The 13501-nt window shown below is 47.7% G+C and overlaps 2 protein-coding genes across 2 annotated transcripts; one reads left to right on the top strand and one right to left on the bottom strand.

Annotated features, from left to right (window-relative positions):
• Positions 1–2361: 2361 nt before the first annotated feature.
• On the bottom strand, positions 2362–6206 carry DUSP18 (dual specificity phosphatase 18). Its single transcript, XM_019426705.2, has 2 exons — positions 5881–6206; positions 2362–3189 (listed from the first exon to the last, which is right to left on the bottom strand). The coding sequence occupies exon 2, from the start codon at positions 3118–3120 to the stop codon at positions 2554–2556; it is 567 nt and encodes a 188-aa protein (XP_019282250.2). The 5' UTR covers positions 3121–3189; positions 5881–6206; the 3' UTR covers positions 2362–2553.
• Positions 6207–6286: 80 nt separating this feature from the next.
• On the top strand, positions 6287–12340 carry CUNH5orf52 (chromosome unknown C5orf52 homolog). Its single transcript, XM_019426704.2, has 3 exons — positions 6287–6673; positions 8812–8920; positions 12021–12340. Exons 1-3 carry the CDS (start codon positions 6408–6410, stop codon positions 12216–12218), a joined length of 573 nt encoding a protein of 190 aa, XP_019282249.2. The 5' UTR covers positions 6287–6407; the 3' UTR covers positions 12219–12340.
• The last annotated feature ends 1161 nt before the right edge of the window (positions 12341–13501 follow it).

Below are 13501 nucleotides of genomic sequence, written 5' to 3'. Positions count from 1 at the left end.
CCTTAAGAGTTAGAAAACAGTCCAATTTTAAAATGGACAAAAGAGCTGAATAGACATTTCACCAAAGAAGGCAGGTGGAAGGCAATTAAGTACACAAAAAGATGCTCACCATCATGAACCATTAGGAATATGCAAATTGAGCTAATACCACACATCTATCAGAATGGCTAAAATAAAAAGTATTGGCAATACCAAATCCTAGTGAGGAAGTGGATCTCTCATAGTGGAACACAAAACGGTATGCAGCCACTCTGGAAGTCTGCAGACTCTGGAAGTCTGGTAGTTATTTTATGAAGTTAAATATAACCTTTACCATATAACTGATCAATCCCACTCTTGGCATATACCCTAGATAAATGAAAACTTATGTTGACATAAAAACCTATACACAAATGTTTGTAGCAGTTTTATTCAAAACCACCCCAAACTGGAAACAACCCAAATATCCTTCAATGGGTGAATGTTAAAAAACAAACTGTGGTACATCTGCACATTGGAACACTGCTTAGCTATAAAAAACAACCTGAATGAATCTCAAAGACATACTAAAGAAGCCAGTCTCCAGAGATTACATCCTCTATGATGCTATGGATGTGACATTCTAGAAAAGGCAAATCTTCAGGAATGGAGAACAGATTGGTGTGTGCCAGAGGCTTGAGTGGAGCAAAGGTTTGACAACAAAGAGGTGGCATCAGATAATTTTTTGGGTGATGGAACTGCTGTGTTCTAACTGCAGAGGTAGTTACACAAATGTGTTAAAACAGAACTGTACATACAAAAAAGTTAATTTTATGGTATATTAATTCAAAGTTTTTTTTAAAAATGAAGATAAAACATGTCCCAATCAATTTCTTTTTAAGAAGGCTATAGAAGAAATTTTCCACTTGGGTTTCTTCCAGAAAGTCTGCTTTGTGGGGGCTCTGCCACACCAGCCCTGGTGTTTGGGGGTCTGTTTATTCGCCTATAAAATGAGAAGTCAGTCTACAGCAGTGATTTTCCTTCTCCCCCACACTCTAAAATTGTACCCTTGGGCATGCCTGTCATGGAAGTGGGGGTGGGGTAGAAGGCATTTGGCTTCCACTGGACTCGACCCACAGAGAAGTTGTGCTTTTGTCTCCTATATTGTTGATTTGAAAACCTCTGGATTAGAATTGCTGGTCTTGAGTCAGATCCTCAGGTCCTTGGGAGGTTTGAACCATCTTGGATTTCAGGGTCTATAGGTTGGGCGCACTCATTTGTCCCTTTGTCATGTGCCCTCATAGACCCAGGTGGTTAGCCAGACCAGGGCACTGGCTTTAGTGGTCAGCAATCTAAACAAGGCCTTTTTGGGGAATCTGGAAGAGTGCCCCTTGCTTTAGGACCCCCAGGGCATGCATGGATTAAATGCAATGGGAACTCTGAAAAGGCTAAGAAGCTAGGCCTCTTCTAAAGTAGGGTGTGAAGGGACTTAAACCATTTTTTTTTTTTTTCCACACAGGAGGACTTTTTGGAAGAACATTTTGTAAACAGTAAAGGGTTGTGCAAAGATAGGGGAAATGCCATTGTGAGGATGACTGCGATAACCAGGACCAGCAGGGCCAAAGCATCATTCATGCCTAGAGTTGCTACCATAAGCCCTGACCATGTGTCAGGCACCAAGTTAAGGAATTGCTGAATCTTCATGACAACGCTGGGAGAAAAGGGCTGTAATTGCTTGGACAGATGAGAAAGCTGAGGCTCCAAGAGGTCCCAAATCATATAGGGAGGAGGTGATAAGGCTAGGTTCCAGTCGGCAGCTCTGGCCTTCCAAATCAAGACCTGTGAGAGGAACCCCTGAAGCCTGATGTCAGGCCTGCTCTCCACGTGTGCCGCTAAGAGGGAAACTAATGCCACCATCAAAGGCCGGCAGGGGACTGCCATGGGTACTTTGAGACCTTGCCACCTACAATAGCACTAAAAAAAAATTTTTTTTTTAGTTTTATACAATGGAATGCTTTCTTTGAAAACTATGTCATGTGTAAATCCAATCCAGAAAACCAGAGTTGGGTCCCTGTGGCTGAAGGTAGAAGCAGGCTTGGCCTGGGTCCCCAGGGCTCCCAGAGCACCACCTGAAGGCCACTTATCTAGTAGGTTGGCACTGACTGTGAGTGGCACAGGAGGCGCCATGATGCTTAAGGCTCTGGCTTTGGGTTTGAAAGAGTGAAGTGGAATGGTGGCTGACTCGTTTGTGGGTTGGTCGGTCTGCGGGAGGGCAGCAGGCTTCCAAGCTTGCCATATGCTTTAGGCACTGGTCCATTTGACCTGGGCACTTGCCTCTCTCTCCCATCTGGCCAGCAGCCATGACCTGTCACTCACAGGGTAGGAAACTTACCTGCACCATCGTACAGTTAGTGAATTTAATCTTTGAAGATATGGATAATAAGGTTAAAAACTACAGCACTTTTCCTTTTTTTTCTGATCCTTATAAAAGGCATCATCTGTTTTTTCTGTAACAACAGTAGAACGTTTAAGTTCAGATCTCGGTGAACAGCAGATCTGCACCTTTGACCTGGGCACAGAGGCTGGTGAGATGGCTCACAGTGGAATCATCAAATGGACCTCCTTCTCGTAGATGTCAGGGATTACTCCCATAGGGGAGCTGACCATGTGCACGGAGTTCTTGCCAAAGAGCTGGAACTCATAGTGGATGAGCTGCTCCCAAAAGCCATTGTTGGGCCGGATGATGGGCCGGCATGACTTGGTCCACGTGTGGGCGTCCAGCAGGGACATGGCATGGTACTTCATGAGGTATGCAAGGCAGAGGGCAGCTGAGCGGCTCACGCCAGCAGCGCAGTGCAGCAGTGTGCGGCCCTGCTTCATCTCCACACTGTGGATGTGGTCAGCAATGGGGTCAAAGAAGTCACAGAGACGTGAGATGGGTGTGTCAGCCACCGGCACCTGTACATACTGGATGTCCTCGTATAAAGTGTTCACCACTTCTACCGAGACATTGATGACCGTGGTGATCCGGTTGCTGGAGAGCATGAGCTTGTTGTTGGCAGCCACCCCATTGCTGATGTATAGGCTGCTGGTGATCTGTGAGAGGCCGCTGACTGATGGCTGCCGGAACTGAACCGGAAAGGTACACGGGGGTGCTGTCATCAGGCCAGTGGGTCAGCGGCCAGTGAGGCACAAAGGCTGCATCTTTCTGCTAGGCTGTGCCATGGGAAACTGCAAGGAGGGAGAGAATGTTTAGAGAGCAGGAGCCCAGCTGGGCCAGAAAGCCAACTGCAGGGGATTCCTGGGAAATGGATGGATGGATCTACAGCAGAATCCCCAAGGTGGTCTTCTGGCCATCACAGCAGAATTAGCCAGAGAACTTATCTTCAAGTCTGGAACTCAAGGCCTCCCTTGAGGGTTCCATGTCTCTAGCTGGGTAGGCTGACTGGTGTCCATCAGATGTGGCCTGGCCTCTCTACCTAGGTTCACACGGCCCTCTTCTCCCTCTAAGTGGGAACTACTCACACAGCTTTCCTTCTCTTCTGACTTTATGCTTAAATCATGAGACTCTGAACCAGTGATATGGTACCAGAGCCTACTGTGCTGGGAGTCACTAGTGGTATAAGAGGACGTAGGGTCTCAGCTTCCCCCCTTCAAGAACTATCCCTTTGAAGAGACCAGATGTGCCCCTGTAAAAGTGACGTAAATCACAGAGTACTACATCACTAACCAAGTTCCTACACCTTGCCTCTAAGGAATGCCTGGGGAAGAGGGTGGCTGAAAGCTTCCTGGAAGCCAGCATAAGGCACACTATATAGCAGCTCCCAGGAGCAAGTGCAGAGAAGCAGAGGGGCCTCAGGTAGACAAGCTACACCAGCATGATGCTGCGTGCAGCAGGGCTGTGGCATGCACCCCATGGAGGGGCATAGGCCTGCTTTCTCCTAAGAAATCCCTGGCCCTTCACTCTCCTAGTCTTGAACATAGCTGTAAAAAAATAGCACATTTTCACATGTTCCACTGAAATAGGAGTATTCATATTTAAAGCACACTGCTCAAGGCCAAATAGCAGCCTTCATCAGGCATAGACAAATGAGGAGCAGAAGTTCTGTTCCCCTGCTTAATATATTTCACTGGATGCCCACTGTCAGGATGAGATAGAGCCCCTTGGCTTGGCTGTCAAGGCCATTTGTGGTCTGGCTCCTGCCCATCTCTAGCCTCTTATTAGCTTTTCCTACATCCTGAAGGGCCTTAGCTAGGCTGAGCCATTAGCAGTGCCTTATGGACACCTGGTTCTCTCTGGCCCAGGGCCTTTGCTGCTTTCTCAGCCCAGAACCCTCTTTCCCTACAAGCCTATCAGATCCTGATCTATTCCATTCAGCAGAGGACTTGGGATCTTAGTCAAGGGTCACTTCCTGAGGGAAACCTCCTGGAACCATACCCCTCTCCCACATTTGATCAAGTCCCTGCTCCAGGCTTTCTAAGCCCTAAGTGGTGTTCTTCCTACCATTTCCTGAAGATGGGGTTTTGCCTTGATTTGTCTGTGAGTTCTATTGAGATTCACTGTAACTATCTTTACTTCTACCATATCACTAATGCTAAGTTCTGTGTCCCTAAAAGTAGGTGCTTGATAAATATTTGTTAAACGAAGGAATGACTCTAACAGCCACAACTCTGCCTTCTGAGAGATCTTCTGGAAAAGATGAGTTCCCTGGCTTTTTTTTTGTCTAGAATTTGGGCGAAGAGCTTAGTAGAAGTAAGAATGATTCCTAAGCTGCTGGAGAGGATGGCCAAAGGCTACATAGGCAAATCCTACTAGCCAATGCCCCAAAGCATGAGGCTCACCTCAGGAATGGCAGATGGGGTGTTTGTTGTAAAGGTCATGGGGGGGGGGCAGAGAAAAATCCCCTCAAAACTCAGTTGAAAGCCTAAATGCTATGGGATGTCCATTACCCAAAATGAAGGATCTTTATCGCCCGAAAATCCAGAGAAAAGTGGACTGAGGGTCCCCAAAATTAGTGCCCAGTGGGCAACAGGTATAGAGGATGCTATTGATCACAGTGACAAAAAGTTTGCAGAGAAGACACTTCTCTTGAAGGTGAGGGTAGTGATGGGAGGAGACATTTTCATGCTAGTCAAGAAATATTTATCAGGGTCTGTATTAGGTGCCGGGGAAATCAAGTGTAAAAGAGAGTCATGGCTCTTCCTCTCACAGAGCAAAAAGTCCAGTAAGAGAGACAGAAGACATTAAATAGACAATAATAAGCACAACAGAGCTGGAAAACAGGGAAAATAGTGCCTATCTTATAAGGATCTTCTGAGGATGAAATGAGGTAACCTAGGTAAAGTGTTTAACACAGGGCCTGGCACAGAGTAAGCTATGGTAACTAGCTGCTGTTAAGGACGTTGAAATGCAGGGGATTATGGGAGTGAAGAGTAAAAGGATTTATTTCAGGCTGGGGGTGAGGGAGTCGCAATGATTGCCTCAAGAAATGACACAAAGATTTGAAAAATATTCAGCATGAAGGGGAGGGTGGTGGAGATTAATTTCACCGTTTTATAGCCTACAAAGCCTTTGGCTTCCCTCATCTGGTTCCGTCTTCAAACCAACATAACAGGCTGGTGTCTGGAGTTAGTATCTCCATTATACACACGGGGAAAGTGAGATAGAGAGGAGAAAAGGATCTATCTAGGGTCACGAAGCAAGGTCCTAAAGCTGATCTTTCTGGTCTCATTATGGGCGAGAAAAGTCGGCAAACACCGCGGGGCGTTCATTAATACTGGGTTAAAAGCATGGAACGAGGTCTACGGGTTGACAATAGCAAATAGCCCCTTCCAGGGGTGAGTCACATAGGTTTCCTGGGGGGAGTTAATGTTGGAATAGGCTCTTTCGCCTGTTGGGTGTTAAGACCCCCATAATCTTACCTTTCTCTCGTGGGCGAGAGAGCAGGTTCGTTCAGGAAGCAACCTCGCCCGAAGTGGGCGAGTGTCTCGGGGAGAGAGAAGACCGGTCACCACCATCCGGGAGCCACAATCCCGGGCCGCCCCACGCTCTGGTTTCCATAGCGATGGTCCTTCCTCGAGGTGAGGGATCCTCAGGGCCGGGTCTTCGGAGAAACCCCGGCCTCCTCTCCGCTCTCTGGAGCTGTCCCGCCCGCCCTCGCCAGGTTACCCGCCCCTCGATCACGCCCGGGCCACATCAGTTTTAGCGGAGAGGTAGTATCTGCCACGCTCTCCGCAGCCCGCTGAGTCTCGCCCAGCTCGTTTCCACGGCAACGCGCCCGGCGCAGCACGGCGGCCGCCGAGGGACAATCCTGCCGCGTCCGCAGCCTCCGGGGCTCCCGGCACAAGTCCCGCCTCCAGGTCCCACCTAGTCCCCCGGGCAACGCTCATGGGTTTGCGCAACATGTGTGCCCTGGGACTCACTCTGTGTCCGCCCGCGCCCTCCGAGCATGGCTTACCATCTGGTTACCATTTCTGAGTCGTTCTCCAGTGTGGTAGACGCGGCTGCCCAGCAACCCAGGCCCTCGGTCACATGGAACCTGGGCTCGCCTTTGGGTTATTCGACCGCCGCCCAGGCCACCACCAGTTCCGGCACCACCCCGGCCTGGACCTTCCAGCGCGATAGGCTCGGCTCTCACCCCGAAATCAACGTAGGGACCCACCCGCAGATCTGCTTCCTGCGGCCGCGGACAGCGCAGCTGCCGGTGCTCTTCAGGTGCGGCCCAGGTGCCCAGGGCTTTGCTCAGACCTGGAAATCTCTCAGATCCCTGCTCCCCCAGCAGCCCTTGGGACTCCCCCCCCCCCCACCCCCACCCCCGGCTCTCCCAGAGCCCCGAGCCCCTCAGAGCCTGGCACTTCGTGAAACTACAAGAGAGTCTGGATTTCTCGCAGGTGCGAGCCCCCCAGCTCCTTCCCAGTCCAGCTCCTCGCATCCCCGGGAGCCCAAACGCCCTCAGCCCAGACTCCCAGGAGAAGTTGGAATCTCCATCTCCCACCCACATGTCTTCCAAATCTCCCGGGCCCTTCAGTCACCCAAGCTTGACATCACGTGGCGCTAGGGTCCCCAGCGCCCTTTGGGCCAGCCTTGAATTTCCTTAGAGCCTAGCAAATCCCAGGCCCCCTCAGGCCTCTGACATCCCTGTCCTCAGCCTCTGTTCCCCAGTAGTCCTGGCAAAGCCCCTCAGCTCAGCTCCAGTCCCCACAGACTCCAACTTCCCCTCCTTCCCGTCCATTCCACAACCCTGGCAGCATCCTCTAGGCTCCCACAAAGGCCTTGGGTTGGAAAGCAATTTGGTTCAAAATGACCACTTATTACTTGAAAGGGGATATGTACAGTCACTGCCCCCGCCCCCCCTTTTTAAATTTTCCCAGGAAGTATTGGTAAATTTGGTGCACCACTGAGTGGGTGAAGAGTGTTTTATATTATCTTTAAATATTTTTGGTCTTTCTTTTTTTAAAAAAAATAGGAATTAGGAGACTTTCGTATGTGAGCATCTTTTTGTATGTGAGCCTTTTTCATTTCATGCCTTTGCTGTCAGAAAAATGTAAATGCGGGACTGGGGACATTTGTTTATACTAGTCTGAAAATGTAAAAACATTCATAAAACGATAGTTTGAAATTGGCTGAAAGTAAACTAGAAAAACATTTTTTAATCCTTCAAAATGTTTTAACCTTTAAAAATTGCCCTTTTTGTCCTATCAAAGTAATATACACTTACAGGAAAACCAGACCAGACAAACAAGCAAAATGTATGGCCACATACAACCACCGTGTATATTTTTCCAGATCCATTCATATATATGTACCACAACATAGTGATACATCTTTTAGGGGAAAATTTTGTCACAACAAAGTTCACTCTTGTGTTACCTATCTTCTCCCCCCTCCTCTAATACACCAGGGATGTCTGTTTTATTCATGGCTGCATAGTATTTTATTGCATGACCTAATTATGATTTATTCAATTGCTTCCCTATTGTACATTTAGTTTACAAATTTTAGAAAGAAAATTTAGAAACAAAATATGAAGAATTATTTTGAAACAGGCAAAAACACTTAAAGGTACATATTTGCAAAACCATTTCATGGTGCAACCAAATTATCAAAAAGTGAAAACTTGGCATATCCATTTTTGACCAAAATTCTTCATTTTGGCCAAATTTTTATCTCTAGTTTCACCTGGAGCACTTGGCTCCATTCTGTTCCCCTCCCCACCCCACCCGCCTCCCTCCCATCCCATCTTTATTTCTCATCTCAGAGAGTTTTCTCAAACCTTTCTCCACCACAGACTTCCCTCACTTTTCTAGACTTTTTCCAAACCTTCTTCCCTTAGAATTTCCCTATTAACCAGCCTAACCTCCAAACCTCTCTTTTTCCCTGCTTCCCCTGATCCCTCCCCCTTCCAGTCTTTCTTAGACCTAGGCTCTGGAGCAAATGCTCCCCTCCTCGCCTCCCTCTGACCCTTATCATACAAATTTTGCTCCTTTCCACTAAGACCCCCACCTTCCATCTCATCCTACATTTTCTCCTTAAGATGGCTGCTTCTGAGGACAGTTCTGAGTCCTGTTCACACTTTTCTTGTGGACTGCTCTGGGCCTTTCTACATCCTTCTCAGGATGGCTTTTCCTTTCAACATCCAGGAAATACCCCTTTAGTGCATTTTCTGCAAGAGGAGTAGCCTAGGCCTACTCCTTTGCTCCTCTGACAATTATGACAGAGTTGTGTCTCTCCTAAGAATATCCTGGAGAAGCCTTAGTCATTCCCCTAGGACCCCAGCAAATCAGTCCCTGTCCTAGCCCTGCCATATGGCCCCAGCCATCTCACCCTGCACCACTTTTCCCTTCCATTTCCAGCTTAATGAATTCCAGTGAAGCAGCAGTGAAAAAATTTTTACCCAAGAGCAACCTACCCCGGGTGATTATTCGTGACAACCTCAGTGCACAACGAGTCTATGAGATGGAGGTAAAGTCATCAAAAGCTTTTGGCTTAGAGGGCATTAGTGGCTTGACCCGTGTTCACTTCACTCTCCCCAGTAGCCTTGGGGGGTGCAGATTACAGATCTCAGAGGTGATAGGGGGCCATCAAGGTGCTTTAAAGCTAGTCCCATTTTACAGAGGAGGCAACTGAGATTCAGGGTTACTGATTTACCCCAGGTGTCCTAGCTATTCTTGGGCTGCGGGAGCTAGGAAGAGGATTCTATGTTTCTTGGCTCTTGTGGCATTTCCCCCCCTCCAATCATGTTATTTCTCTATTTAGGGAATCCATAAGTGGATTCTACTATATCCTGTAGAAAGAAATCTTGGGTCTTAGAGTTTGAAGTGGCATCAACACTATTAGGTCTGTTTTTTCCCTCAGAGATTCCCCCTATTTTCTGGAGGAGAACTGAAGCCCACCCCCCTTTTTTTTTTGCTTTTAAGTAGGGTTAGACCTGCTTACCCAAAAGCCCACAGAAGAATGGGAGAGAAAACAGTGTTTTCACCACACAGGCTCAATTAATTCATTAAATATATCATTAGGGGCTTTTGGGGATAGGCACTGTGTTGGGCACTAGGAAGAGGCTGGTGAACACAATGGACTATGAGAATGTACTCATTTCTTCAAGCAGAGCAGGCAGCCCAGAGTTGAGTTGCTGCCCCCTTCTTGACTCTACTGACTTCTCTCCAACATTCCAGGCCCAAATCTGGATGGGCCTATGAGATTCTGACATTAAAAAGAGTAGAAGAGGCTCGGGAGATGATGCTAAATCCTCTTAAAGGTCTTAGAGGCCAAAAGAAGAGCAGGGGTCTGGGTGTTTCTCCTTCTGCTAAACTTCAGTGGCACAGTTTAGTGGAAAGAGGGTGGACTTGGCAATGGGCAAGCCAGCTTTGTGTGAGCTTGGGGAATCACATTTCCTGTAGGACTCTTTCTCATTTGTAAACTAGGATCTATTAGGATCCTTTTGGTTGCAGGTGACTCAAACTGAACTTGAACTAGTACAAGTAAATGGAGAACAATGTGTTTACATAATCAAGGATAGGTAGGGCAGGATCACCAATGTTTGGGATGAGAGGAGCCAGGAGCTCCAATACCATTGGATGTATCTTCCATTTTCCCTTTTCATCTCTTTCCTGTGTCTTTTTGCATGTTGGCTGGCTATCCCTGGGGAGCATGGCCCCAGGAAACCTTGGCCTGTAGCCTAGAAAGGAAATGGAGCGTTTCCACTGTTGCTCACATTAGACAATTCCTGGAGAAGGACTCCTATTGGCCCAGGGTGTGTCACTGGTCCATTGTTGCCCCGGTCAGTGTGGCCAGCGGGTATGAGCTATTCTGATTGGCCCAGGATGGATTGGGGGTCAATTCCTATAACCAGTGGGGGAGGGGATGTTATACCTCTGGCAAATGGGTTGAGGATCCCTGAGATACTGTAACTGGAGACTCTCCTGAGGTGCTTTATATGTACCAGAGGGCTGTGCCAAACACCCTCCAAGCCATCCAGAAGTTCTCCTTTTTTTTTTTTTTTTTTTTTTTTTTAATTTTTTTTTCAACGTTTTTTATTTATTTTTGGGACAGAGAGAGACAGAGCATGAACGGGGGAGGGGCAGAGAGAGAGGGAGACACAGAATTGGGAACAGGCTCCAGGCTCCGAGCCCTCAGCCCAGAGCCTGACGCGGGGCTCGAACTCACGGACCGCGAGATCGTGACCTGGCTGAAGTCGGACGCTTAACCGACTGCGCCACCCAGGCGCCCCCAGAAGTTCTCCTTTTAAAGCTATATCGAGCCCTTATGTATTTTAGATACTCAGTGTCCATTATGTATTATTAACCTACTTACTAGTTCAGGAAATTGAGGCTCAGAGAGATGGAGTAAATTCATTAAGATCATACAGTGCATCATTGTAGAATTGCAAACCTGGGTCTGACTGACCACAGTATGGGACATCTTCCCTTAAGGACAAAGACTATCTTCTCCTTATTTGTAGACCTGGTGACTTGCTAAGGGCCCAGCATGGCAGTCTTCCCCACAGAAAGGAAAAAAGGCACATTAGGAAAAGAGGCAGCTTTGACTAGCCACTGATTTCTCAGGACCTTGACAAGAAAGCAAAGGCCTTGTGTCTTGGGAATAATCTGAGCACACGAAGAGAAATCACCCACCCTCCCTCTTTATCCCTTGTTCCCAAGATCCACTTAGGTTCTTTAACTCCCTTTGTCACATAATCATGGCAACACTGACTGGCCTTTATGGAGTTTTCCTTTGCTTATATTGTGCTGGGTTTTGAGACAGCATCCGTTTTTTAGAGTCCCTGGGAGAGTTTGTGAAAATGTCAACCCCAAGATCACCTCCCACCTGATTCTTATTTCACACGCCCAACGCTTCCCCATCATTCAAAACCCAACCCCAATTTATATGTCACTCTTACAGGAGGCTTTTCTTGATATCTCCCTTCTTTGAACTCTGTACTTTTAGGGATATGGCACTCTGTGCCTCACTTAGAAATATTTGGGCATGTGCCCCACCTTCCTGACTATGTTGTAGTTGTTATGAAGACCTGTGGTTGATTTTTGTTAGTATCCTCTTCACAGCTAGCTCATTGGAATAAGTACATGAGTGAGTAAGATAGAGAATGTGCCTTCCCAGAGCTTCTAGTCTTGTTGGGGACAGGACAGAAATGATATGATAGACGAAATAAGTAGAGTTCAGTGTGATACAGAGGATGTCGCAGACAGTATGTGGTAAGCACTGAATGAATCATAGGGACGGGGTGATAGGATTTGAGGAGGAGGAGGAACAAGATGGTCTTTTCCTCCACCCTCCCCACCCGCACCTCTTTCTGACCAGTTTTCAAATAGAGATGTTGAGGTCAAAATCAGGCCCCTGGGCTGCAGACTGTTGGAGGTACTTTAGGGGTAATCTAGCTCAATGCCCACATTTTACAAATAGGGAAACTGAGGTTCCCTATGAGTCAATATATTTATGGAATATTGGGTCCGTCTGGCACATTTTCCACCCCCATATCAGCAGCATGAGCATTTCTCTTTCTGTGAAGTAGCCTCTTCATCCTAACGTCGCCTCTGTTTTTTGTCAGATAGGAGCTTCAGACAAGACCAAGAGAAAGATGAGCCACTTGTATGACCATCTGAAGAAAAAGTTCATGACCGACCAGCTCAGAAAGCTGGGGTGCTGGAGACGGGAATCCATGAACATCCAGCAGTACCTGGATAGCATCCAGGTATGCAAGGTCCAGTTCAACCTCCATCCTCACAGGAAAAGCCAGCCACCCTAGTCAAGGCAGAATAATCTGCCCCTGAACCATGATGACACTAGACTACAGGAGGAGGAGACGTAGAAACTAGCCAGCCTACACCATCACAGAACCATAATAAACTAAGATCAGCGGACAGTGGAGCACCAAAACCCTCAGCCACTGTAATATTCCTTCCCCTACCCATCCCATCTGTTCTGGTAAAGGTGATCCTGAAGGTCCCGTAGCTGCCTAACTGGGAGGAGGCTGAATCAAGCTGGTTTCCATGGTTAAGGCAAACATCGACCTCTGGTACCCATGTGTCTGAAGTGAAATGCTAGGCCAGGTGTCCTGGGACAGTAGTACCTTAGATGGGAAGGATTCAATAGTGTCGCTGCCTAGTGGTAAGGGGGTCAAGGTGGGGCATTGGACAGACCTAGGTTAAGGGCTATATCTGCTATCCCTCAGCTGTGTGACTTTGTAACCTCTCTGAGCCTCTGTTTTCCTATCTGAAAGAGTGGGCTAGAACCTCCAAGAACTGGTGTGAGGATGTGGTGTGTGGTGTGGTTGGCCTGGGGCCTGCTGATGGCTCTTATCATGATGGGTCCCGTTGGCTTCCAGCCTTGCCAGTTCTCACTTCCTGGCCTGCCTGCTGTTCCGACTACACTCTTGACAGTCCTCACATTGTGCCTTTACATGCACAGGCCCCTTATCCAGAACGCTCCTTCAGCCCCCCAGGGCTGTCAGAAAACTCTTCATCTTTCTAAGTTTATCTCAATGCCATTTCCTGCAAAGTGTTTCTGACCTCCTCTGCCTCCTGCCTGACCCTTCTCCCACCCTGCCTTTGTCACATGGGTTTCTTCTCCCCTCTGAACTTGAATTACCCAGAGTGGCTTCATTCTGCCTTATGTGGTAGCTGTTTGGGCATTTGTCCTAACCCCGATTAGATGGTACGGACTTCGAGAGCAGGGACGAAGGATCCTCCAAGATTCAGTCCAGGCTTCTTCTGTGACACTTGACCCACCTGGCCCCAGTGGAAAAGGCCACTCCTTCCTGTGCCCACACCTCTGTCTGCACTGAGTATGTGGTTGGCCATTTCTTGTTTGCTCACTGTCTCCCTAACCAGATTGTGAATGTCTTAATGGCAGGAACCCTGACTTACTCATCTGTAACCACAATGCCTAGTAAATGGAGTAGCCACTTGGTGTTTTTTTGTTTTTTTGCTTTTTTTAATAAATGACCAGTTCCTCTTTGTATTATAGCTTTAGCACAGTGCATAGAGCAAGGGCCTAGGATATATATTTTTTTTAAGTTAACCAAGTCCC

The sequence above is a fragment of the Panthera pardus genome, unplaced genomic scaffold, assembly GCF_024362965.1.
Source record: "Panthera pardus isolate Hobbes unplaced genomic scaffold, ASM2436296v1 HiC_scaffold_15, whole genome shotgun sequence".
Classification (NCBI taxonomy): Eukaryota; Metazoa; Chordata; class Mammalia; order Carnivora; family Felidae; genus Panthera; species Panthera pardus.
This window is presented reverse-complemented; position numbering and strand designations above follow the sequence as displayed.